At 43.8% G+C, this 25067-nt stretch overlaps 1 protein-coding gene across 1 annotated transcript in view; it reads right to left on the bottom strand.

Annotated features, from left to right (window-relative positions):
• The window catches only part of LOC141917701 (secretory carrier-associated membrane protein 1), a 64562-nt gene that overhangs the window by 25180 nt on the left and 14315 nt on the right, over positions 1 to 25067 (bottom strand). Inside the window, exons 2-5 of the mRNA XM_074811096.1 lie at positions 12379 to 12456; positions 6722 to 6820; positions 6333 to 6444; positions 1759 to 1887 (exon numbers count right to left, since the gene is read on the bottom strand). Coding sequence (XP_074667197.1) covers positions 1759 to 1887; positions 6333 to 6444; positions 6722 to 6820; positions 12379 to 12456 — 418 coding nt within the window. The remainder of the gene's footprint in view (positions 1 to 1758; positions 1888 to 6332; positions 6445 to 6721; positions 6821 to 12378; positions 12457 to 25067) is intronic.

Consider the following 25067-nt stretch of genomic DNA (forward strand, 5'->3'; position numbering starts at 1 on the left):
TTTTTCAGTCTCAGGGAGGGTAGAGCATGGTTCCACCAGTTTATCTCTTTCTCAGACTCCCTGATGTTCCTTAACCTTTCTACTTCCTCTCGTAGCTCTGCCATCAGGCTGAGCAGGTCATCCACTCGGTCACACCTCACACAGGTGTTCTCACTACTACCATCAGGTACTAGTGAAAGGCTCTGGCACACACTGCAGCCTGAGACCTGGGTGGCTGCATGTTTTTGTAGGAGCTCTGTCTGGGTTGCCACATCTGTTCTGGTGAGTACAGAGGACACAGCTTTCTGCCAGATGGATACCATAGCAAAGCTCTTTGTGGGAAGGTGATGACCACTGACTGAACTGACCTTTTGAGCTGGTAGGGTGATGACATCCTTCCATGCAAACTGACGCACAAGCTGCCACACCATACCCTGGTCACTGGCGCTCCCCTAGGCTGCTTTTTATAGGTGCGGGGGTAGCCGCAGTTGCTCTGGCAATGCCCAGGCCTTGTCAGCATCTCTCACGAGAGCTGCTGGCTCCTGGTGGGTCTCTCCACTGCCCTAGCATTTCCCTGCCTCAGGAAACTCCCCTGTACACCAAGATCTGCCTCGGCTCCAGAACAGCTCACGTCAGCTTTGACTGTAAAGAACTGGCAAGATAATGAAGATTCTGAAAAAAAGACTCTTCAAAGATCTTTGCTTCCCCCTTAACTAGTACTTAAATAAGCCCTAAATCAACTTAGTGGAAAAAAAAAAAAATCTTAAAGCAAAATGCCCATGTCAATGCATAAAGGGCTGAAGGAACTCCAAACACATTTCCCTTGGACAAATCATATTTTCCTCCAAGAGGCACCAGAATATACATTCCCTGTCTTAATTAACTACACTTTATCATCCATTAATGTTTGAAAGTGAATTGTAGATAAAGACCACAAGTTGCACTGATGCTATTTGGCACCTACATTATTAGAATCATAGAATGGTTTGGGTTGGAAGGGACCTTAAAGATCATCTAGTTCCAACCCCCCTGCCATGGGCAGGGACACCTTCCACTAGATTAGGCTGCTCAAAGCCCCGTCCAACCTGGCCTTGAACACTGCCAGGGAGGGGGCAGCCACAACCTCTCTGGACAACCTGTTCCAGTGTCTCACCACCCTCACAGTAAAGAACTTCCTTACATCTAATCTAAATCTACCCTCTTTCAGTTTAAAATCATTACCTTTGTCCTATCCCTACATGCCCTTGTAAAAAGTCCCTCTCCAGCTTTCTTGTATGCCCCCTTTAGGTATTTTCTTTTAAATAAACTAAAATGATATTAAGTCTCCACTATAGACTAAAATCACATTAAACTATATAAAACTATGTCTATTATAAAGCAAATGGATATTACACTTCTTAAACTCACAAGTCTATATTAACACTGGCTGTGAATTATATTTCTTTATATATAAACTAATTTTAAAAACAGTAAAATTATTTCTAAGGTAATAAATGATCAAAGCTCATTTTACAGCAACAGGGTTATTTAAAACAGAAAACTGCAATATACTATAACCAAACTGCCTTTGGGTAATCCTCCCCCTTTTTTTCTGTGGAAGTTTCTGTGAAGTAATCCAATACTTTTAAAATTGAAGCTAAACAAAGATTTCACTTCAACATTTGACTTCTGGATTTAAAACAATTTCTCATTACAGATGTTGCAAAAGTCAAAGTAGCAGGTATGTATCATCAAGTTCAAATAGACACTTAGTTTTTTATTTTAAAAAAAATTACTTACACATCCACAAATAGTACATAATCTTTACTGTCTTCTGGAATTCTACAGGAATGTCTACAGAAAAGTCCTGGTAGAAACATGGACCCACTGGAAAATTCTCAGGAAGGGGTGGCCAGTTATTTTTTCTACCTGCAAATCAGAAAAGAAAAAAAGCACTCTTTACAATACAGTTTAGTCTCTGTATATTAGAAAGAGATATGCATTTGGACTTATTCAAATTGGTTTATGCACAAGTTTCACAAGCATATGGATAACTTGGGCTACCAAAACCCAAGAGTTCTATTAGCAATCCTCATACAATACTGAAAATAAACTTCAGAAATAAACTTCAGAAATAAAAGACAATGAAGTGCAGACAGATCAAGGAAAGTACAATATTTTATCTATGTAAAAGACTAAGCAGGCATCTGACAGCTCCTATGAAGTAATGAGAAAAGAAAATTCTTCACAAAATTTCTCAGAGTTCCTTGACTTTTAAATGCACATTTCCCTGTGCATCCTGATATTTGTAACACCTGGATATCTCTAATACTTTGAACTAGTTCCCAATAGTTTACAGTCAAAGCTTTACCTAAAAGCCCGTAAGCCTGAAGAAAGGAAGCTATTTAAATAGTCTAAACTACTTTTTTGTTACACGAAGATGCCCTACAGCATCAATATATTTTGATACAGTTGTGTGAGAGTGAGGACACCACAAAGGACAACACAATATCAGACATTTGGATTTCCTGTATGCTGATATGCTCACAGACTAGAGCATACATTCTGCCAAACACAAGTATACCAAGCATAGACTCAGAGATTCAACTAAGATAACTACAACAAACCTTTACCATAGCATTTCAAATTCTGGATGCAAGAGATACATTAATCACCATATTCCAAAAATGGAGCTGAACTTGAGACTAACCTAAAGGCACCTTTATTTGTAATTCTGACACGGTTTTGCTTGCAATTTCTATCTTCAACCATATCTTTACTAGCAGTTCATCTGGTAAGAACAGAAAACTTGCAAAGCTTACACACTTGCATTATTTCTTATTTCTTTCCCTACTCAGACAAGATGAAGCTGACAGTTCTGTCCAAACAGGTCAAAGGCACTAAGTATCTGTTAAATTTTCTGCCTCTTCCACTGAACATTTTTTTATCAAGCCTTTTAGAGCAGGGGATTTACAGAGGGAGCATACAGAAGGTAATCAAGTAATATCCCCATCCATATTAAAAATCTTTTTTTGGATTTCTTATATGAAAAATATCTGACAGTAATTCAGATCTTCATTCTGCAGTATATGGTTATTTCTTTCAGGACTGACAGTTTCAAGACAGAGTCACAGAAAAAAAAAATCGGATATCTTATAATAGTTCAAGTTCTTATTTAAGAATTTTATTTGATGTGCTTTCCTACTCCTGTTGCACAGGTTTCAAAATTCTCAACTAAGACTGAAAGACAGCTTGGTGAGATGGTTTGAGATTAAAAAAAACAAGTGGCCTTTTTCTAAATACACTCTGGATACTCATATTCCAAGGTTGTATCTTGATAAGCAAAGACCTATCTCAGAGTTATTTCATTCAACACAAGTTACCATCTCAAGGCCTATTAACATAATTTCAATGGCATGCCTACACTATGAACGCAGACACCCCCAAACTAGCTTCATGCAAGCCCAGAAAGGGATTTTCAGGCATGTCCAAATAAACTAGCTGAAATAGGAAGCAACACACTTTAATAATCTCAAGTGCAATACTGCACAGAACCTGAGCAGAGAAGACTGAAAGCATTGAGCTGAGCAGACCTATCAGCCTGAAGATCTCTGCATTGTAGTCAATTGCATATGATGACAGTGTCCTAGATGTGCAGCATCTTAAATTGAATGCAAATAGCTAGAGTACTGTTGCAAAAGACCTTACCCTCCAATCAAAACATCTCTAGTGTTTCCAAAGGAATTCAAATGAGTGTGCAAAAGAAAAAAATCAGAGGGGAAAGAATGTTGTTCTCAGTCACAACATACAATTTCTGATTTGCAGCATCTTTTACACAGTCATTTGGCAAAAAAACAATATCCTCTTTAAAGCTTTAAGAGCTCTCTTCTCTATTCAGCCTTCCTAAAGAATCCTTTAGATTCTTCAAGGACTCTTCCTGCACTTCGATGTGAACAGCTGCAACCTAATAACACATTAAATACCCATTTTAGAAATATCCTGAAACATGCATGGGGTATCAGAGTTATGTTCCCTATAATATAGATGAACAAAACTGTCCCTGAAGCCTGGAAGAGACAAGTAATCAATCCAGACCATCAATATAAGTTAGTGAAATCAGATGAAGAGCAATATATGGAGAAGGAAATGAAAGACAGTGGAATAGGCTGTCCAGGGAGGTGGTGGAGTCACCATCCCTGGATGTGTTTAAGGGTCGTTTGGATGTGATGTTGGGGGATATGGTGTAGGGGAGAACTTTGTAGAGTAGGGCTGATGGTTGGACTTGATGATCCCAAGGGTCTTTTCCAACCTGAATGATTCTGTCTGATTCTGCGTGTGAAAAAACAACCCAAAAAAATGGTTATCTGGGAGAAGAGGTACAGAAATTTAATAAAGGGATTAAAAAAAAAAATACTGAGAAAATAAAAATGGTTTAATGTAGGGACAATATTACCATGATTTTTTTCCTTAGAAGAATAGCAATTCCCCATTCCCAGATCCTAGCACATGACTGGCATAAAGTTCCCTGAGAATTTGAATTACTAAGCAATTATGCAATCTGGAATTGTATCGCTGCATATTCCAGTTTCCACAAGAGCAAAAAAACCACAGCACATGGGGAAATACAACAGTCAGAATTCTAGATACAAGTGAAAAGATCACACAAAGTCAACATTGCACATGGTGGTTTTTTTGTTTGTTTTGTGGTTGGTTTTTTTCTAACTTCAGTCTGAAGCTTTTCTTTTTGAAAAGGAGTATTCCTATAAATCTACTTCTAGCAAAGTATCTTCAGTTATAAATCTCATTTGTGAAATTGCAGAACAAAAACTGATGGCTTCACACAGCACAGTTTATGGCAAAATGAGATACGGATCTTGACTATGGGTTCCAAAGTGTCATATGAAAAAAATTAATAAAAGATTAATAATAGAATAAATCTTTCTGCTATTTGCATAGAATACTGTGTCTGTAGCACAGCAAAAGAAAATGTTTCAGAACAGGAAAGCTCTCCTACAGCTATAAATACTGACAGAAATCAAAGATGTTATTTATGAAGTTACTTTTCCTTTTCCCAAACTGCTCCATTTCTATTCAGTAGTATTATTTGGATATTAACCTAGAATTAAAATAGCTGATAGCAAAGAGTAATATGTAACATAGGCCACTGTGTTGGGTTTGTGTGTGCAGCGGGGGTTTTGGTAGCAGAGGAGGGGGCTACAGTAGTGGCCCCTTGTGAGAAGCTTCTTGAAGCTCCCCCAGCTCCAAGTCGGCCCCACCTCTGTCCAAGGCCAAGCCAATTAGCGATGGTGGCTGCGCCTCTGTGATAACATATTTAAGAAGGGGAACCTGGGAGGAGTGGGAGTTGCAAGGAGGACATCTATGTAAACACCAAGGTCAGTGGACGAAAGGAGGAGGAGGGGGAGGTGAGTCAGAGCAGAGACTCCCCTGCAGCCCATGGTGAGAGGGCAGGCTGTCCCCCTGCAGCCCATGGAGGTCCACAGTGGAGCAAATACCTATGTGCAGCCTGTGGAGGACCCCACACTGGGGCAGACGGCTGTGCATGAAGAAGGCCGGGACTCTGAGGGAAGCCCATGCTGGAGCAGTCTGTTACTGGGAGGACTGCAGCCCACAGAAGGGACCCATGCTGGAGCAGTTCGGGAAGAGCTGCAGCCTGTGGGAAGGACTCATGCTGGAGGAAGTTCATGGAGGACTGTCTCCTGTGAGAGGGACCCACGCTGGAGCAAAGGAAGAGTGTGAGGATTCCTCCCCCTGAGGAGGAAAGGAGCGGCAGGACTGACCACAACCCCCCTTCCCTGCCCCCCTGTGCCATTGTGGGGGAGGAGGGAGAGAAATCGGGAGCAGAGCTGAGCCTGGGAAGAAGGGAGGTGTGGCGGGGGGAAGGTATTTTTAAGATGTGGTTATACTTCTCACTGTCCTACTCTGTCTGCTAAGTGGTGGTGGTGGTGTTTGAATTAAATTAACGTTCTTTTTCTTTCCCTAACAAGTCTGTCATTTGCCTGTGACCATAATGGGTGAGTCATCCCTCCCTGTCCTTGATTCCAGAGACTTTTGCTTTATTTTCTCGTTCCCATTCCTGAGGGGAAAGGGGTGAGCAAGCAGCTGTGTGGTGCTCAGTTGCCCTCTGGGCTCAAACCACAACAGCCACATTTAAATTTTTTGCTGTGAAAATTTGTACAGGCCAGCCCAGTTTTTATTCACACTATACATTGTCTCAAGGCAGATAAATTTTCTTTTTCTGGAGAGATTATAAAACCCCTCTTTGATCTCTTTCACAATGTCACTGTAAAACTAAAGCAGTTTCTAAGAAAAAGTGAAATTTCTGCAATTTAAAGAAATATTTTTTTCATGCATACCCCCCTGCTGATTCAGACTCTGCATTTCCCTTTCTCTGCGATCTAGTTCAGCTGCTTTTCTTTCCAGTTCTTCTTGACGCTTTAGCAGTTCTGCTTGGGCCAAGGCATGCTCCTGAACAAAACAAGCATTGTTAGATATTGATTAAAAAAAAAATACAAACATGAAATAAGTATTCCAAGTATATTTTCCATAATTAAGCATCTCCAGTTATGGATGAAGACTTACCTAATATTACATGAATTCATGCAGTAACTGATTACTTAAAGGCAGTATTAATTTTCATAAATCATCAGGAAAGCAATGCTTATTTATAAAATACACCATTGCAGAAGTGTATTTATATGATTATAATTGAAAGGAACCTAGTGCCTGAAAGTTATAGACAAACCTTTGCAACTTGTGTGTAAGCAGGTGGTTCTTCTGTTGGTTTCATTATTGCTGGCTGGGTACTGGGTACATTAGGCATTTTCACATTCCCTGGAGGAGGCTAAGAAAACAAGAGACAATTATAGGGAAACAGTCTTCTATTCTAATAAACATATTTTCATTAACTCTGTAAGAACTAATGCGGTTGTTTTAAATGAAGTGTTACTGATAAACTGAAAATCCGATATGCTGCCTGCAATATTTATAACCTTTAGAAAAAAGAAGATAACTATATTCTGTGGTGCAGCGTTCTGCTTGTTTGTTTTTACACTGCACTACTTGCCATAAACATACATGACATTTTATGGATCAGTAGAAAATAAATAGAATTTTAATTTTGTTCAGACATGAATATGTATAAGGACAGTTATTAAGAGAATTGTGGAATTTAACAGTGGTCTATTCATATTCTCAAACATGATGTCATTTATTAGTAATGTCTTCCACAGCTTTCTAATTAACAAAGGCTTATATCATCTGGTTAACTAGAGAAGCATATTAATTTTTCCAACTGAGGATCCACAATCTATTGCTTAACTATTCCACCAGTATGTACTGTAGCATCTAGTTTCAAGTACCACTAGCAATTCAGTCACTTGGTCATTACCTATAAGAACACATCTTACAAGAAGCTTTTATTAGCTCAGGTTTTTTCAATTTTGTGATTTCCTTTTCCTTTTTTAAAATCCTCTCCTGCTTATTTCTATCTGTCAGCTTCTCTGACTTTCTCCACATCTCTCTATCATACACAACGTTAACCAGTACATATCAAACCAAGGAAGTTACCACTGCCTAGATTAACATTATCGACAACTTTACCAAAGCAGACCAGTATAGCCCTACTATGATATTATTTTATTCTTAAATATGCTTGGTATAAAACTATAATTCACATCTTTCTTTGTGTAGAGTTTGTAACATAAAAGACTTCCCTGTTCTGTGATCTTTTAAGACACAACCACTTGTTCCTAATAAGACTGAAATCAAGAACAAAAATATGGTGAGAAGTGTGATGTTTTAAATACAAAAACACCTTTAAACAAAGCAGGAATCAACTGAATACCACTAACTTGGCAAATTATGACTTGGCCCAGCTTATCTGTATCTTTTCCAACTGTGGTAGGTTGACCCTCAGCTGGACGGGGGGAGAAAAATATAATGAAAAGCTCCTGGGTCGAGGTAAGGACAGGAAGAGATCAATCTGCAATTACCATCACGGACAAAACAGACTCAACTCAGGGAAATTAATTTAATTTATTGACAATCAAATCAGAGTAGGGTAATGAGAAATAAAACCAAATTTTAAAAAACACCTTCCCCCCACCCCTCCCTTCTTCCCAGGCTCAACTTCACTCCCAATTTCTCTACCTCTTCCCCTGAGCAGCACAGGGGCACAGGGAATGGGGGTTGTGGTCAGTTCATCACAAGTTGTCTCTGCTGCTCTTCCTCCGCAGGGGGAGGACTCCTCACACTCTTCCCCTGCTCCAGTGTGGAGTCCCTCCCACAGGAGACAGTCCTCCACGAACTTCTACAATGTCAGTCCTTCCCACGGGCTGCAGATCTCCATGAACTGCTCCAGCGTGGGTTCCTTTTGCAGGGTGCAGTCCTTCAGGCACAGGCTGCTCCAGTGTGGGTCCCCCACAGGGTCACAAGTCCTGCCAGCAAACCTGCTCCAGCACAAGCTTCCCACAGGGTCACAGCCCCTTTCAGGTGCATCCACCTGCTCTGGTGTGGGGTCCTCCATGGGCTGCAGGTGGAGATCTGCTCCACTGTTACCCTCCATGGGTGCAGGGGCACAGCTGCCTCACCATGGTCTGCACCACAGGCTGCAGGGGAATCTCTGCTCTGGTGCCTGGAGCACCTCCTCCCCTCCTTCTTCACTGACCTTGGTGTCTGCAGGGTTGTTTCTCTCACATATTCTCACTCCTCTCACTTACGGCTGCTGCTGCACAGCAGTTTTTTCCCCTTTTTAAATACATTATCGCAGAGGTGCTACCACCATCACTGATTGGCTCGGCCTTGGCCAGCGGCAGGTCCATCTTGGAGCTGGTTGGCATTGGCTGTATCAGACACAGGGGAAGCTTCTAGCAGCTTCTCACAGAAGCCAACACGGTTAGTCTCTTATGGTTTATCTAAAGTAGCTGTATTTGAGCTACAGTAGGTATGTCTACACCATTAGTTTAAGTTATTGTGTGTTTAATAGCACTTATGTGTTATTTAATATCACTTTCTGGAATTAGTGCACAACGTAAGAAAAAGTAGAGAGAAGAGCTTGTGAGAGTCAGAGGTAGTAAGGGAAAGATAAGAAAAATCACGTATCTACTTCAACATCTGTTGTTAATTTTTGCTGGGTATCACTCCAGAATTTCTGCTAAGTTGATATAAATATAGATATATATATATAAGAAATTAAATCTTAGCTTCATACTGTGTACACAGGGGAAGAAAGTGTCAGCGCTCAAATCTACTTCTAATGGTGGAAGTTCAATATTGCTTTAATGTGCTTATTTTTCCAGGTTATTATTTAAAGATCATAATTCAATGCACAACAGGCACAGGTATTATAAACCATCTTCTAAGAAATTTTTTTACAATGAGGGTGATGAAACACTGGCACAGGTTGCTCAGAGAGGTGGTAGATGCCCCATCCCTGGAAACATTCCAGGTCAGGTTGGACGGGGCTCTGAGCAACCTGATCTAGTGGAAGATGTCCCTGCTCATGGCAGGGGGGTTGGACTAGATGACCTTTGAAGGTCCCTTCCAACCCAAACCATTCTGTGATTCTATGAAGCAGGTTAATGATGTGTTAATGCTACAGACTATAAGATACTGTCTTAGCATTAGCTAAATTGTATAAACAGGAAAAATGTGGATTTCTAATTGAAGCATACCATTCTCAGCTTCCTTAAAAAAACTACAACTACACACTGTTACTTACAGCGAAACACAAACATCATTTAAAGTCTTACAGGCCAGTGATTCTCAAACTGAAGAGCACAAATCTCCAGGACATATTTTGCTACCACCAGCATATATGCTTTCTGCTCGCTAGTACTGTTATGGTTTTCAAATGTTAGAAGTGGGATTATCAAAACTGTTCAAGATGGCTCAGCTTCCCAACAAAGGTAAAACAAAGAACAGCAGCAAAACCAAACCCCTGGAAACTATCTGAATGTTTTTACTCTGAGCAGCACACAAAATACAGAGTAATTTCTATCCCTATGCTGACGGGCATTGTAATCCTCCAAGTCTAATATTCACAGACCCTGCTTTCTACATCTGTTCATCCAATATTTAAAGGCATTCAATTCCACTTTATCTTCCCTTACTCCTGTTGCATACATTTGTACATGCATAGTATGCCCTTCTCTTGCACACACAGCTGGTAGGAAAAGAGGTGAGCACATGGAATTGTGAGCATATCCTCAGGTATCTAAGCACATTCCTGCAAATGCATACGATTATGGAATACTTCTTTACATAATCAGCATCCACAAGATACAAAAAGAGTATAATCTAAAAGTTGATTATTACTGCACTCTTAGCTGAATATATACTTTACTGAAAAGAAAGCCTGAACAAGTTCCCTTTTTTCCTCTGCAGAAAGAGCTGCTCATTCAATAGACAGTTTTTATGGATTTGGTAACATCCCATAGATTATTAATTGAATCAGTACATGAACATAGCACATATTCAGTAGATCTGAATACTGACTTCAAGATTTCCATCCTCCCAATTTTTCTGTATGTGTGACATCTGTAATGAGTGATTAGAGTTTTTTATACATGCACAGTTGACTGTTAGAAGCCAAATAACTTTAACCATATACTTCAGTTTTCCTTTATGCACCGAGCTGCATGTTAAAATAAGTAGATAAGTAATAAGTCAGAGTAGCTCTAGATTTTTTTTTTAAACAAGACCTAGTGCTTTTAAACAGACCTACCTGACATTTATAATTTACTTTGTCTGTACAAAGCAATTTTGAAACTCTTCAAGCTTCAGAAAAATAAATCAAATACCATTTGTGATATTGTGAGTTAGGAGAAAAACATTTGAGACTTATTTAATATTGCTGCTAGCTTATAAAAAAAAAAAGCTTCTTCCAGTCTAGCATTTTAACACTGTATGAAATCTTACTGTTGCATTGCAAAGACTCAAATACCAACATTCCCTGTCAGCACTACCAGAATTACCATAGAAAAAAATATAAGCCTACATATGAAAAATATAGTATTTAAATGTTTATAAATTATACTGACAGAGAGTAATCATCCATATGTTTTGCAGATCTTGCACAAAATCTTGCCTATCAAAAGTAACCACTGAGAAATGCTGTTACAGTATGAATTTACTACCCCATTCCTTGTATTCCCCCCCAGGTGAAAATAAGCACAAGGTAAAATTAAAACTTTACAAATTAGATGCAAAACCAAACTGTGTTTCTCAGACATAATTATTCCTTTTAGTACAGGACAACTATTCATAGCCTGTGGACTGTTACTTAAATGCAATGTTTTTCTTATTCTGAACTGCACTTTCATAAGTGCAATGGAAATCAAAAGCAAGACACTGAGGAAGCGTACCACATTCACAAACTTTAAAGCAAGTAAAATCTAGAAAAGCATAAAGACAGACTACCAGAAGTCTTACTGAACAGAGGAAAAACTCAATTCTGTTTTGGCCACCTTTCAGGGAGCCACCTTTCCTTAAGGTGTCAAAGCTCACTTAAGTCAACCTACCCACTGAATTCTCCAAATACTTTATGGGACTATCTATCCTTACACATCTTCCATTACCTCTAGCTAGCCCCTGACATAGAATATCTCAAGTTGGAAGGGACCTATAAGGATCATCAAGTCCAGCTCCCTGTCCCTTGCAAGACTACCTAAAACTAAACCATATGATGAAGAGCATTGTCCAGACACTCCTCAAACTCTGACGGGCTTGGTGCCGTGACCACTTCCCTGGGGAGCCTGTTCCACTGACCGACCACCCTCTCATTGAAGAACCTTTTCCTAATGTCCAATCTGAATTTCCCCTGACACAGTTTCATTCCATTTCCACGTGTCCTATCCCTGGTCACCAGAGAGAGGAGATCAGCACTTCCCCCTCCGCTGCCCCCCTTGAGGAAGTTGTAGACTGCAATGAGGTCACCCCTCAGCCTTCTCTTCTCCAAGCTGAACAAGCCAAGTGACCTCCCCTGCTCGTCATAAGTCTTGCCCTTGAGACCTTTCACCATCTTGGTCGCTCTCCTCTGGACACACTCTAATAGTTTGATGTCCTTCTTATATTGAGGCACCCAGAACTGCACACAGTACTCGAGGTGGGGCCGCACCAGTGCCATGCAGAGGGGGACAATCACCTCCCTCGACTGGCCACCTATGCTGTGCTTGATGCACCGCAGGACATGGTTGGCCCTTTTGGCTGCCAGGGCACGCTACTGGCTCATGTTCAACTTGCCATCAACCCAAACCCCCAGATCTCTTTCTGCGGGACTGCTCTCTAACCTCTGGTCCCCCAATTTGTATGTTTTCCATCAGTCCCAAACTCTGAAAACAATACCCCACAAATCTTACCTGAAAGATTAACAGCGTTATTATAATAAGTAAATGTGCTTACTGTTCTTGAATCTGAGAAAGGATTATATTCATCTAGCCCTGGAGGAACATTTCTTGTCACTTGTGTAACAGAAGGATCCTAGGAAAGAAAACAGTTCTGTAAACGTATGCATACATATACAAGCAATGAGTCAGCACATATCATTATATCATATAAAACTCTAAAAAAAGTTGTTTCTCACTAAAAAAGCCTGTAAATATCCACCTCTTTCTCTGTCCCCAAAATGACATCATTCCATCCTGAGCTTCTTACAAAAATAGATTAAGACAGTTGTCCTGGTTTAGCCAGGATAGGGTTAAGTTTCCCCAGCAGTGGGGGGGAGCTCTAGCCGGGTTATTCAGATACCATGCGGACGTCACATCCTGGCGCGAGCGCGAGAAGAATCGGTGAGCGCGTGTGTTATGCGATTTTCTCTGCTCTCACTGCTGTATCGTTCAATATCTTGCTCTGTTCATTGCTATCACTGTTACTGTTATTGTTGTTGTTGGTTGTGTTGCTGTTGCACTGTTGTATGAAACCTTTCCTTATCTCAGTCTTGGGCTTTGTATTTCACTCCCTTTGTGGGGGAGGGGCAGCGGCCGCGTGGTCTCAGACCCCGGCAGAGGCTAAACCACCACAACTTTTGGCGCCCAACGTGGGGCACGAGAGGGCTGAGATAAGGACAAAAGGAGAAGGTGCGTTAGGTGCAATTTTTCTGTTTTTATTTGTATTGTTTCATAAGAAACGGTTGCAATGCTGGCCAACTTGATTGCGTGGTGGGGATGGATTAATCCTTATATCCACTGTGTGTTCCCAGTGCTGATGTTTGTTCTCGGTGGAAAATGTATCAAGGGTCTTGTTCTGCTCTACTGGTTACTGTCTGCTTATAATGGGCTCGTTTCGCTGCTTGTGGGGGTGAACCGGTACCTGTTTGCTGCCTGGTCTTTTGTTTGGGGTCTCACCCCCTCTATGGGTGAGCCAGGGGAAGAGATCCTCTCGGTTTTTGAGAGTTTCAGCTATCCCTGGAGCACCCAGGCCAGTGTGCTTGCGGCTCTGTGCTTTCTGAATGTCTGCCAGATCTTGTTTTGGGCCATGCGGTACTTCTCCAACAATAGCACCACCCGGAAACCTGCCCCGGGGGCAGATAGTTATAAATGGCAAGGTGTGTGGGAGAAGATGGGCAAGTGCCTGAGTCAGTGGTCACCCCCAGTGCTTTGGGATTTCACTCCTGAACAAGTGCAGAGTCCTGATAAACTGGTGGAGTGTTTGGAAAAGGTGTGCTGCCAATCTGACAAACCCCGGGAGATGCAACTCGCTGCGATGTGCTGGGGGCTTGCCCATGCTTACCGCATCGCCCTTAACACTGATCACTGCCCTCAAGGGGGAGAAAGGGCTGCAGGGTCTGAAAGTGAACCTGCTGGTACAGCAGCTGGGCCAGGGGGACAGGCAGCGCCAGTACCGGTCGCCCCAATACGGAAAACCAAATATACCAAAAAATCCCCTCGCAGTGTACAGGGTGATAATGAACCAGGCCCATCACGAGAGCAGGAGGAAGAGCCGGAGGTAATCATCCGATCTCTATCCCTCAGTGAGTTGTGAGATATGCGGAAGGATTTCAGCCGCATTGCAGACGAGCAAATTTGCACCTGGCTGCTCCGATGCTGGGATAGTGGAGCTGCTGGTTTGGAACTGGAGGGGAGAGAGGCCAAGCAGCTGGGACCTTTAGCCAAGCAGGCTGGTATTGCCTTCAATAGGGAAACAGGCTCAAACCCTCAGCCTTTGGAGGCGACTCCTGCTCGCTGTGAGGGAGAGGTACCCCTACAAGGATGATGCTCTATGTCGGTTAGGCAAGTGGACCGACATGGAGAAAGGCATCCAAAACCTCAGGGAAATGGCTGTGTTTGACATGGTCTATGGTGATCTGAATGATGAGCAGTCACCAATGGATCCAGATCAGGCCCCCTGCACACAGCTGATGTGGCGGAAGTTCCTGCAAAGTGGACCAGAGGCACATTCCAAAGCATTAGCAGTAGAGTCCTGGTGGCGAGACACCCAGACTCAGACAGTAGATGAAGTGATTATCCAGCTCCGGCAATATGAGGGAAGTCTCCCTTCCTCCCAACATGCTTTGGTTTCAGCCGTAGAGGAACTGTCTCAGAGGCTCCAGAAAGTGGAACAGGACATGTCCTATGTTCCACCTGCACGGGCCAATGTCTCAGCCATTAGAAGCAGGCGTTTCCCCACCCAAGAGAAGGGCAGTGGAAGACACACACCACGGGGCATCCTGTGGTTCTTCCTCCGCGACCATGGGGAAAACATGAGGAGGTGGCATGGACAGCCCACTTCCGCCCTAGCTGCACGAGTACAGCAACTGAAAGGGAAGACCACCATGAAAGGGGAGTCTTCCAAGAGAGATGCAGCTCCAGCGTCCAGTCGGAAATCCCCCAGACAGAATAGAATGGCCAACACTATGCTTGACCCTCTTGAGGGGACCAGGAACTCATTCTTGCAGGAGTCACTCTTAGATCAAGTGAGTGATGGTGAGCAGGATTAGAGGGGCCCTGCCTCCAGCCAGGTGGAGGAAAGGGATAATCGGATTTACTGGAAGGCGTGGATCCGATGGCCTGGCACATCAGAACCACAAGAATATAAGGCCTTGGTAGACACTGGCGCACAGTGCACCCTGATGCCATCAAGCCACAGTGGGGTCGAATCCATCTGCATCTCCGGAGTGACAGGGGGGTCCCAACAGCTGACCCTATTAGAAGCTGAAGTAAGCTTAACTGGGAAGGACTGGCATAAGCACCCCATTGTGACTGGCCCAGATGCCCCGTGCATCCTAGGTATAGATTACCTCAGGAGAGGGTACTTTAAAGACCCAAAAGGGTACCGGTGGGCCTTTGGTATAGCTGCCCTGGAGGAGGTTGAACAATTGTCCACCTTACCCGGCCACTCAGAGGACCCCTCGGTGGTGGGGTCGCTTAAGGTTGAAGAGCAGCGAGTGCCAATTGCCACCAAGACGGTGCACCGGCGGCAGTACCGTACTAACCGAGATTCCCTGGTCCCCATCCATCAGCTGATCCGTCGACTAGAAAGCCAGAAGGTGATCAGCAAGACTCACTCACCTTTCAACAGCCCTATATGGCCAGTGAGAAAACCTAATGGCGAATGGAGACTGACCGTGGACTACCGTGGCCTGAATGAAGTTACGCCAGCGATGAGTGCTGCAGTGCCGGACATGCTAGAGCTCCAGTATGAGCTGGAGTCGAAGGCAGCCAAGTGGTACGCCACGATTGACATCGCTAACGCGTTCTTCTCCATCCCAATAGCACCAGAGTGCAGGCCACAGTTTGCGTTCACTTGGAGGGGTATCCAGTACACCTGGAATCGATTGCCCCAGGGGTGGAAACACAGCTCCACCATTTGCCATAGACTGGTCCATACTGCACTGGAGAAAGGTGGGGCTCCAGAACACCTGCAGTTCATTGATGATATCATTGTATGGGGGGACACAGCTGAGGAAGTCTTTGAGAAAGGAAAGAAGGTAATTGAAATCCTCCTGAAGGCTGGTTTTGCCATCAAGCGACAGAAAGTTAAGGGGCCTGGAAGGGAGATTCAGTTCCTAGGAATAAAATGGCAAGATGGGCGTCGCCACATCCCAATGGAGGTGATAAACAAGATAACAGCCATGGCCCCACCAACCACTAAAAAGGAGACTCAGTCCTTCCTGGGCGCTGTGGGGTTCTGGAGGATGCACATCCCAAACTACAGCCTGATTGTGAGCCCTCTCTACCACGTAACCCGCAAGAAGAACGATTTTAAATGGGGCCCAGAGCAACAACAAGCCTTTGAACAAATTAAGCAGGAGATTACCCAGGCAGTGGCCCTCGGGCCAGTCCGGACAGGGCAGGAGATAAAGAACGTGCTCTACACCGCAGCCGGGGAGAATGGCCCTTCCTGGAGCCTTTGGCAGAGAGCACCTGGGGAATCCCGAGGCCGACCTCTAGGCTTTTGGAGCCGGGGATACAAAGGCTCTGAAGCTAACTATACCCTGACTGAGAAGGAGATACTGGCAGCGTATGAAGGAATTCGAGCTGCCTCAGAAGTGGTCGGCACTGAGACACAGCTCCTCCTGGCACCTCGACTGCCGGTGCTGGGATGGATGTTCAAAGGAAAGGCTCCCTCCACACATCATGCAACAGATGCCACGTGGAGTAAATGGGTTGCGTTGATAACACAACGGGCTCGAATAGGGAACCTCGACCCCCCAGGATTAGTGGAAATGATCATGAACTGGCCAGAGAGCAAAGATGCTGGGATGTCACCAGAACAAGAGGTGAAACGTGCTGAGGAGGCCCCACCATATAACGAGCTGCCAGAGGAAGAGAGACGATATGCCCTGTTCACTGATGGGTCTTGTCGCATTGTGGGAAAACATCGATGATGGAAGGCTGCGGTGTGGCATCCCACACGAGAAACCACTGAAGCTGTTGAGGGACAAGGTGAATCGAGCCAGTTCGCAGAGGTGAAAGCCATCCAATTGGCTTTGGAGATTGCTGAGCGAGAAAAGTGGCTGAGGCTCTATATCTACACTGACTCGTGGGTGGTGGCAAGTGCCCTGTGGATGTGGTTGCAGCAATGGAAACAGAACAACTGGCAACGCAAGGGCAAACCCATCTGGGCCACTGAAGTATGGCAGGACATTGCAGCCCGGGTGGAGAACCTCCTTGTGAAGGTGCGCCACATGGACGCCCATATACCCAAGAGTCGGGCCACTGATGAACATCAACATAACCAGCAGGCGGACCAGGCTGCTAAGATCAGAGTGGCTCAGGTAGACTTGGACTGGCAGCGTAAAGGTGAACTGTTCATAGCCCGGTGGGCCCATGAGACCTCGGGCCACCAAGGCAGAGATGCAACATACAGGTGGGCTCGAGATCGAGGGGTGGACCTCACCATTGACACCATCGCAGAGATCATCCACGGATGTGAGATATGTGCTGCAATCAAACAAGCCAAATGGGTGAAGCCCCAGCAGAATGAAGATCGATGGATGAAATATAAATATGGAGAGGCCTGGCAGATCGACTACATCACACTGCCACAGACCCGCCGAGGCAAGCGCCACGTGCTCACAATGGTGGAAGCAACCACTGGGTGGCTTGAAACTTATCCAGTGTCCCACGCCACCGCCCGGAATACCATCCTGGGCCTTGAAGACCGAGTCCTGTGGCGACACGGCACCCCAGAGAGGATTGAGTCGGACAACGGGACTCACTTCCGAACTAACCTCATAGATGCCTGGGCAGAAGAACACGGCATCGAGTGGGTCTACCACATCCCCTACCACGCACCAGCCTCTGGGAAGATCGAGCGCTACAATGGACTGTTAAAAACTACATTGAGAGCAATGGGGGGTGGAACCTTCAAACACTGGGACACACATCTGACAAAGGCCACTTGGTTAGTCAACACAAGAGGATCTGCCAATCGAGCTGGCCCGGCTCAGTCAAAACTTCCACGTGTTGTGGATGGGGATAAAGTCCCTGTGGTGCGCATGAGGGACCTGCTGGGAAAAATGGTCTGGGTTAGTCCTGCGCCGGGCAAAGGCAAACCCATCCACGGGATTGTTTTTGCTCAAGGACCTGGGTGCACCTGGTGGGTGATGCAGAAGGATGGAGAGGTCCGATGCGTGCCACAAGGGGACTTGATTGTGGGTGAGAACACACCGTGAGTTATACTGTGCTTTTGTTAATTTTTCTTAGTCAATGCTAATTGCTAAATGGCAGCTGGATGTGACGCACATGGTATAGAATAAAGGGGTGGATTATGTCCTGGTTTAACCAGGATAGGGTTAAGTTTCCCCAGCAGTGGGGGGGGAGCTCTAGCCGGGTTATTCAGATACCATGCGGACGTCTCATCCTGGCACCATTAGCCCGAGAGAGTCGGTTAACACGTGTGTTATGCCATCGCTCTGTTCCCACTGCTGTATTGGTAGATATCTTGCTCTGTTCATTGTTATCACTGTTATTGTTATGGTTGCTGTTTGCTGTGTTGCTGTTGCACTGTTGTATTAAACCTTTCCTTATCTCAGCCCCTGGGCTTTGTATTTCACTCCCTTTGTGGGGGAGGGGCAGCGGCCACGTGGTCTCAGACCCCGGCAGGGACTAAACCACCACAACAGTCTAAAAGAAACTCCATCTTTCATACATTTGATTTATAAGGGAAAAAAGCTCTCAATAGAGAAGGGAAGAAAACTGTATCCTGCTATGCTGACCACTGGACTGTACAAATATACACCCAAAGAGCACAACAGAAGAAAAGAGTTTTCTGTCAACTCTTAGTTTTCCCTACCCAGAAGTACCTCCAGAACCTTCAGGAACAGGAAAAGCATTTCAGAAAAATAAAGCTGAGGAAACAGTGTCCTATAATGCCAACAGCACCTCTGGTTCAGCTTCTATCTGAACTGGTAGAAATTAAGAAAAAGGTGTAATTTTTCCCTCCAATGAACTCTACGGTAAAAAAGACTGCTTAAGGTTTAGCTTGAGAAAACAACTTCAGGAATGAAACATTTCTCTGTGCTAGAGACAAGCAGGCTGGATTCTGCAGAAGAGCAGAAGTGCCCACCATCACAGATCCCACTAACTTCATATGAAGAAAAATTGTACATATTTCATGTGATGCCTGCTTCCACTACATCGTTTCTGTGGCTTAATTTAAGGTTTTTGCATCTTCAGAACATAATAATGGATGAAAGGAGGGTTTTCTTGAAAACTAAGAAATCCACTTATTTGATATGGTTAGTTACATTTATATTTACATAAATACATAAAACAAGTGCACAATATTTCATATGTATATCAAACATACAAAATAGCTATAAATATACTATTTAGTTATAACTGTTATGTATATATACACATCGTTTTTTCTTAATTTCAACAGTCTAGTTCAAAATTAGAAAACACACTAGAGTTGATAAAGACCAGGATGAAGATAAGTATTTACATTTTAATTTCCTCTTAAGACCACTGAAATGAAAACCTCAGTATGAAATATTTGTCCAACTTAAGTCACTTCTTGTATTTTTTTTAATCTACACTGAAATACAAAAACTATTAAGCTACTGAAAAATAAAATCTAGATTCTTCAAATCAGCATCTATTACACCATTATCTTAGTCTTTACAGCAATAGCTTAATCTATAGGTGCAGGAATAACATTTTCTTAATGGCTGCATTCAACTTGTTTATAGCTAGAGAAAAAAGTAGGAAAGAATGTCTATCAACTCTAAAATCCTGAAGGATACAGAAAGTGAGAACAAGTGTTCTTTCACTAGCTATAGTCACAAATGTATTAAAATGAGACAAAAAAAACGCTTTGACTATAAAAAAGTTTAAGACAAGAAAAGCATTGTTTCAAAAATTTAAAAATTATATGTTGCATATTTTAATCAAATCATGTGCATATGTGTACATAAAACTACCCTTCTGTTCACATAAAATGCTACCACTTTTGGCTAAAACATACATTTAGCTGCAAAGCAGTATTTTAACAGTGACTGAACAAGAAACAACATCTATGTTGATCTAGACGAGGGGATCGAGTGCACCCTCAGTAAGTTTGCAGATGACACCAAGTTGGGTGGGATCGTTGATCTGCTCGAGGGTAGGGAGGCTCTGCAGAGAGATCTGGACAGGCTGGAGTGATGGGCTAAAGCCAACTGTAGGAGTTTCAATAAGGCCAAATGCCGGGTGCTGCACTTGGGCCACAACAACCCCCAGCAGCACTACAGGCTTGGGGAGGAGTGGCTGGAGAGCTGCCAGTCAGAGAGGGACCTGGGGGGGGTGATTGACAGCCGGCTGAACATGAGCCAGCAGTGTGCCCAGGTGGCCAAGAAGGCCAATGGCATCCTGGCCTGTATCAGAAATAGCGTGGCCAGCAGGGACAGGGAAGGGATCTTATCCCTGTACTCGGCACTGGTGAGGCCGCACCTCGATGACTGTGTTCAGTTTTGGGCCCCTCACTACAAAAAGGACATTGAATTACTCGAGCGTGTCCAGAGAAGGGCAACGAAGCTGGTGAAGGGTCTGGAGCACATGTCGTACGAGGAGCGGCTGAGGGAACTGGGGTTGTTTAGTCTGGAGAAGAGGAGGCTGAGGGGAGACCTCATCGCCCTCTACAACTACCTGAAAGGAGGTTGCAGAGAGCTGGGGATGAGTCTCTTTAACCAAGTAACAAGCAATAGGACAAGAGGGAATGGCCTCAAATTGCGCCAGGGAAGGTTTAGACTGGATATTAGGAAGCATTTTTTTACAGAACGGGTGGTTAGGCGTTGGAATGGGCTCCCCAGGGAGGTGGTGGAGTCCCCATCCCTGGAGGTGTTTAAGAGTAAAGTTGACTTAGCGCTTAGAGATATGCTGTAGTTGGGAGCTGTAGGTGTTAGTTCAATGGTTGGACTAGATGATCTTCTAGGTCTTTTCCAACCTAGACAATTCTGTGATTCTGTGATTTCTCTAAATGAATACAAAACATTACATGCAATTTGAAAATCAGCTATCCTGCATTTGACTTACACCATGTAGTGCTGGGGCCTGAATAATAGGCCCTGAAACAAAGTTGACCTCTAGATGAACCTCACAACCAAATGTTATCTATTATTAGTATCTGTTAATTAGTAAAATCTGTATTAACATTAGCATTTATTATTAGTATCTGATCATTAACAAAATATGTATGCTCACTAGTGAAAGATGTAGTGACAAAATGTAATCAGTAGTGAGGATGTAATGTTGTGAGAATGTACCCAACTTCCCTTGTTTAGTCTTGTTCAAGGCTGAGAACCCAAGTGTTTGGCCTTGTTAGAAACTCCCTTGGTTCCCCCCTGAGCCCTGGCCAGGCTTTGGGTGGAATCCAACAGGAGGATGAAACCAGATATTTCCGCTCAAAGAAAGGTGCAAGTCATTCTGGCTTGCTGATTTTTTGTATATAAGGCTGGACCCTCTTGCCGCGACTTTGGAAGCCTCACCTACGGGTGGACGCACCGCGTAGGATTTCCCACTTGCCGGGACAGGCTCTCCAAATCCTCGCTGTAACTGGGGCTGCCCAGCGACTGCGGATCTGGATGTTGGTAACGTATGCAAGTGGTGATGGATCTTTCTTAATCACTATTCTCCGCATTGTGTAGTAATGATTAGGTGCATTGCCTTGTTTAATTGTATGTAGTAATAAGTAAGGGTATTATTCTGTATTTTTCTTACTACTTATTTTCTGTACTACTTAGTTATATCCTGTAATTATTAACAGTAAAATAAGCCTACTCTTTCCACTCGGGTGTCTGAGTTTAGTAGGCATCCTTAATCAGCAGAACATACCATAATTAGTGATTTCAATAAAGCCACCCTGGTGACACTCTCCCCTACAAGTTTGCCATATTTTTAGTTACCATCCTAGACTTGTATGCACTGTTCCAACTAAAATCTCATCAGGTCTTGAATAAACTAATGGACCTAATGGACTAACTTCTTGTAAAATGTCCTTTCATTAAGTGACAGGCACAAAATATTGTGCAGATGAACAACAAAAATAAGGGAAAGTATGTGTGGGGAGAGAATATTTGTTGTAAAATTCAGCTACGAAACATTTGAAACACTGAACAAAAAGATCATAGAACTAAGGGAAAAATGAAACCTGATATCTGATTTAGGCATTAGTTTACTGGACTTGTTAGTACAAGATCAAAAAAGATGAGCTTCTTAAAACAAAAATTAATACAAACAAGACAATTTCATAATTCAATATACAAGACAGTAGAAAGTTGTATACAGCTGGAAGCTTTTAACTTACTGGGGTGGGTCCACCCCAGCCAGCAGCTAAGCCCACACCCAGTTGCTCACTCCCTCCCCAATGGGACAGGAGAGAGAATTGGAAGGACAAAACAAAGTAAAACTTGTGGGTGTTGAAAAAAAGATGGGGGGGGCAGGAAAACAAACAAACAAACAAAAAAACTCCCACACAACTAATACAAAGGCAATCACTCGCCACCCCCCACAAGCAGACAGATGCCCAGCCAGCCTCTGAGCAATGATTACTTTGGAACACACCACCACCAAAGTTATTGCTGAACATGACACTATATGGTATGAAATATCTCTTTGGTTAGTTGGGGTCAGCTGTCCAGGCTGTGTCCCCTCCCAACTTCTTGCAGATCCCCAGCCTACTCCCAGGGTACTCCAGGCACCAGAGCAGAGATACCCCTGCAGTCCCTGATGAAGACCATGGTGAGGCAGGCTGTGACCCTCCAGCCCATGGAGGTTAATGGTGAAGCATATACCACCTGCAGCCCGTGGAGGACCCGACACCAAAGCAGGGGGATGCACCCAAAGGCGGCTGTGACCCTGTGGGAAGCCCGTGCTGGAGCAGGCTCCTGGCAGGAACTGTGGACCCGTGGGGGACCCATGCTGAAGCAGTCTGTTCCTGGAAGACTGCACCCTGTGTAAATTACCCACATTGGAGCAGTTCGTGAAAAAATGCAGCCCATGGGAAGGACCCGTGTTGGAGAAGTTCGTGGAGAACTGTCTCCCATGGGTGGGACCCCACACTGGAACAGGGGAAGAATGTGAGAAGGAAGAAGCAGCAGAGACAACTTCTGATAAACTGACCATAACCCCCATTCCCCATCCCCCTGTGCCACTTGGGGGAAGGAGGCAGAGAAAAATCAGGAGTGAAGTTGAGCCCGGGAAGAAGGGAGGGGTGGGGGGGAAGTGTTTTAAGATTTGGTTCTATTTCTCATTACCCTACTCTGATTTGACTGGCAATAAATTTAATTAATTTCCCCGAGTTGAGTCTGTTTTTCCCCATGACAGTAATTGGTAAGTGATCTCCCTGTCCTTACCTCGACCCACGAGCCTTTCATTATATTTTCTCTCCCCTACCTAGTTGAGGAGGAGGAATGATAGAGCAGCTTGGTGGGCACCTAGCATCCAGCCAGCGTCAACCCACCACAGCTAGGTTAACAAATTATGTTCACATCACTCAGATACAAAATTAACTGAATATCCAGTTGTTGGAAGTGTGGGAAGAGCAAATCAGAAAAAAACCTGCAAAACACACTTTTCTTTAACACATGGTGCCCAGAACAAACACAGGATGGGATGGAGATCCAGTGATTTGTGTTGCCATGGCACCAAGGTGGAATGCAAAGCCAGGTGGAGGCCACATGGTCCCATTCTTCCACTTTTCTCAAGGAATATTTGACACAACATTAACGGGATGAGCTTCAACAAGGCCAAGTGCCAGGTCCTGCACTTGGGCCACAACAACCCCATGCATCGCTACAGGCTTGGGGAGGTGTGGCTGGAGAGCTGTCTGGAAGAGAAGGATCTGGGGGTTCTAATTGACAAGCAGCTGAACATGAGCCAGCAGTGTGCCCAGGTGGCCAAGAAAGCCAACAGCATCCTGGCTTGTATTAGAAATAGTGTGACCAGCAGAAGTAGGGAGGTGATAGTCCCCCTGTACTCTGCACTGGTGAGGCCACACCTGGAGTATTGTGTCCAGTTTGGGGCACCTCAACACGAGAGAGATATCGAGGTGCTGGAGTGAGTGTAGAGGAGGGCAATGAAGCTGGTGAAGGGCCTGGAGAATAAATCCTATGAGGAGAGATTGAAGGAGCTGGGACTGTTTAGTTTGAGGAAGAGAAGGCTGAGGGGAGACCTCATCACTCTCTACAGCTACCTGAAAGGACATTGTAGAGAGGTTGGTGCTGGTCTCTTCTCACAGGTAATTAGTGACAGAACAAGAGGGAATGGCTTTTAACTTCAACAGGGGAGGTTCAGACTGGACATTAGGAAAAGATTTTTCCCAGAAAGAGTGGTCAGACAGTGGAATAGGCTGCCCAGGGAGGTGGTGGAGTCACCATCCCTGGATGTGTTTAAGGGTCATTTAGATGAGATGCTGGGGGATATGGTGTAGGGGAGAACTTTGTAGAGTAGGGCTGATGGTTGGACTCCATGATCCCAAGGGTCTTTTCCAACCTGAATGATTCTATGATTCTATGTTACCAGGAGTATTGTACATCAAAAGAATATGGAATGCTGCATTTAAAAGTGACAGCATTTTTTTTTCTTCTTTTTTTTTTTTTTTATTTACATGGGAATCATGGGACAGCACCAAGTAAATATCTGAGTAAACTGACAGAAGTACACCTGGTTCCTCTCAGGAAAAAAGACTGAAGAGAAACAACACACTATGAAAAAAACCCTGTATTTTAAAAGAAAAGGATTAATTATTTTTAGTGAAAATCAGAAAACATGGAAGACAACTTATCAGTTATGTAGTTCCTTAAATACAGCTGATGGAAGAATGAGCTACTATAGGTGATTGTAGAAATCTTCATTTTTGACCTTAGTTTAGGTTAAATTCAAAGGATAAGAATGGTCTCTTAATGACTGGAGTAGTTTCAATCCAAGTCAAGAAAACAGTTCTCATCACAAAAACTCTTAGAAGACGAAGTCCCTTTATAAAAAAATTTATTACAAATAATTCATTATATCAGTCATCAGTCACCTACTACCCTTCAGCTATGCCACCATACAATTTTTGTCTTTTACTTCAAGACCCCACAAATTACTTTATCCTGCCTAACTGCTTTATCAGTTGCTGACACCAACCAGCCTTGACTCTGCCAACTTTTTCAGCATTTATCATTCTAT

Source organism: Strix aluco, chromosome W (genome assembly GCF_031877795.1).
Source record: "Strix aluco isolate bStrAlu1 chromosome W, bStrAlu1.hap1, whole genome shotgun sequence".
NCBI classification, from domain to species: Eukaryota; Metazoa; Chordata; class Aves; order Strigiformes; family Strigidae; genus Strix; species Strix aluco.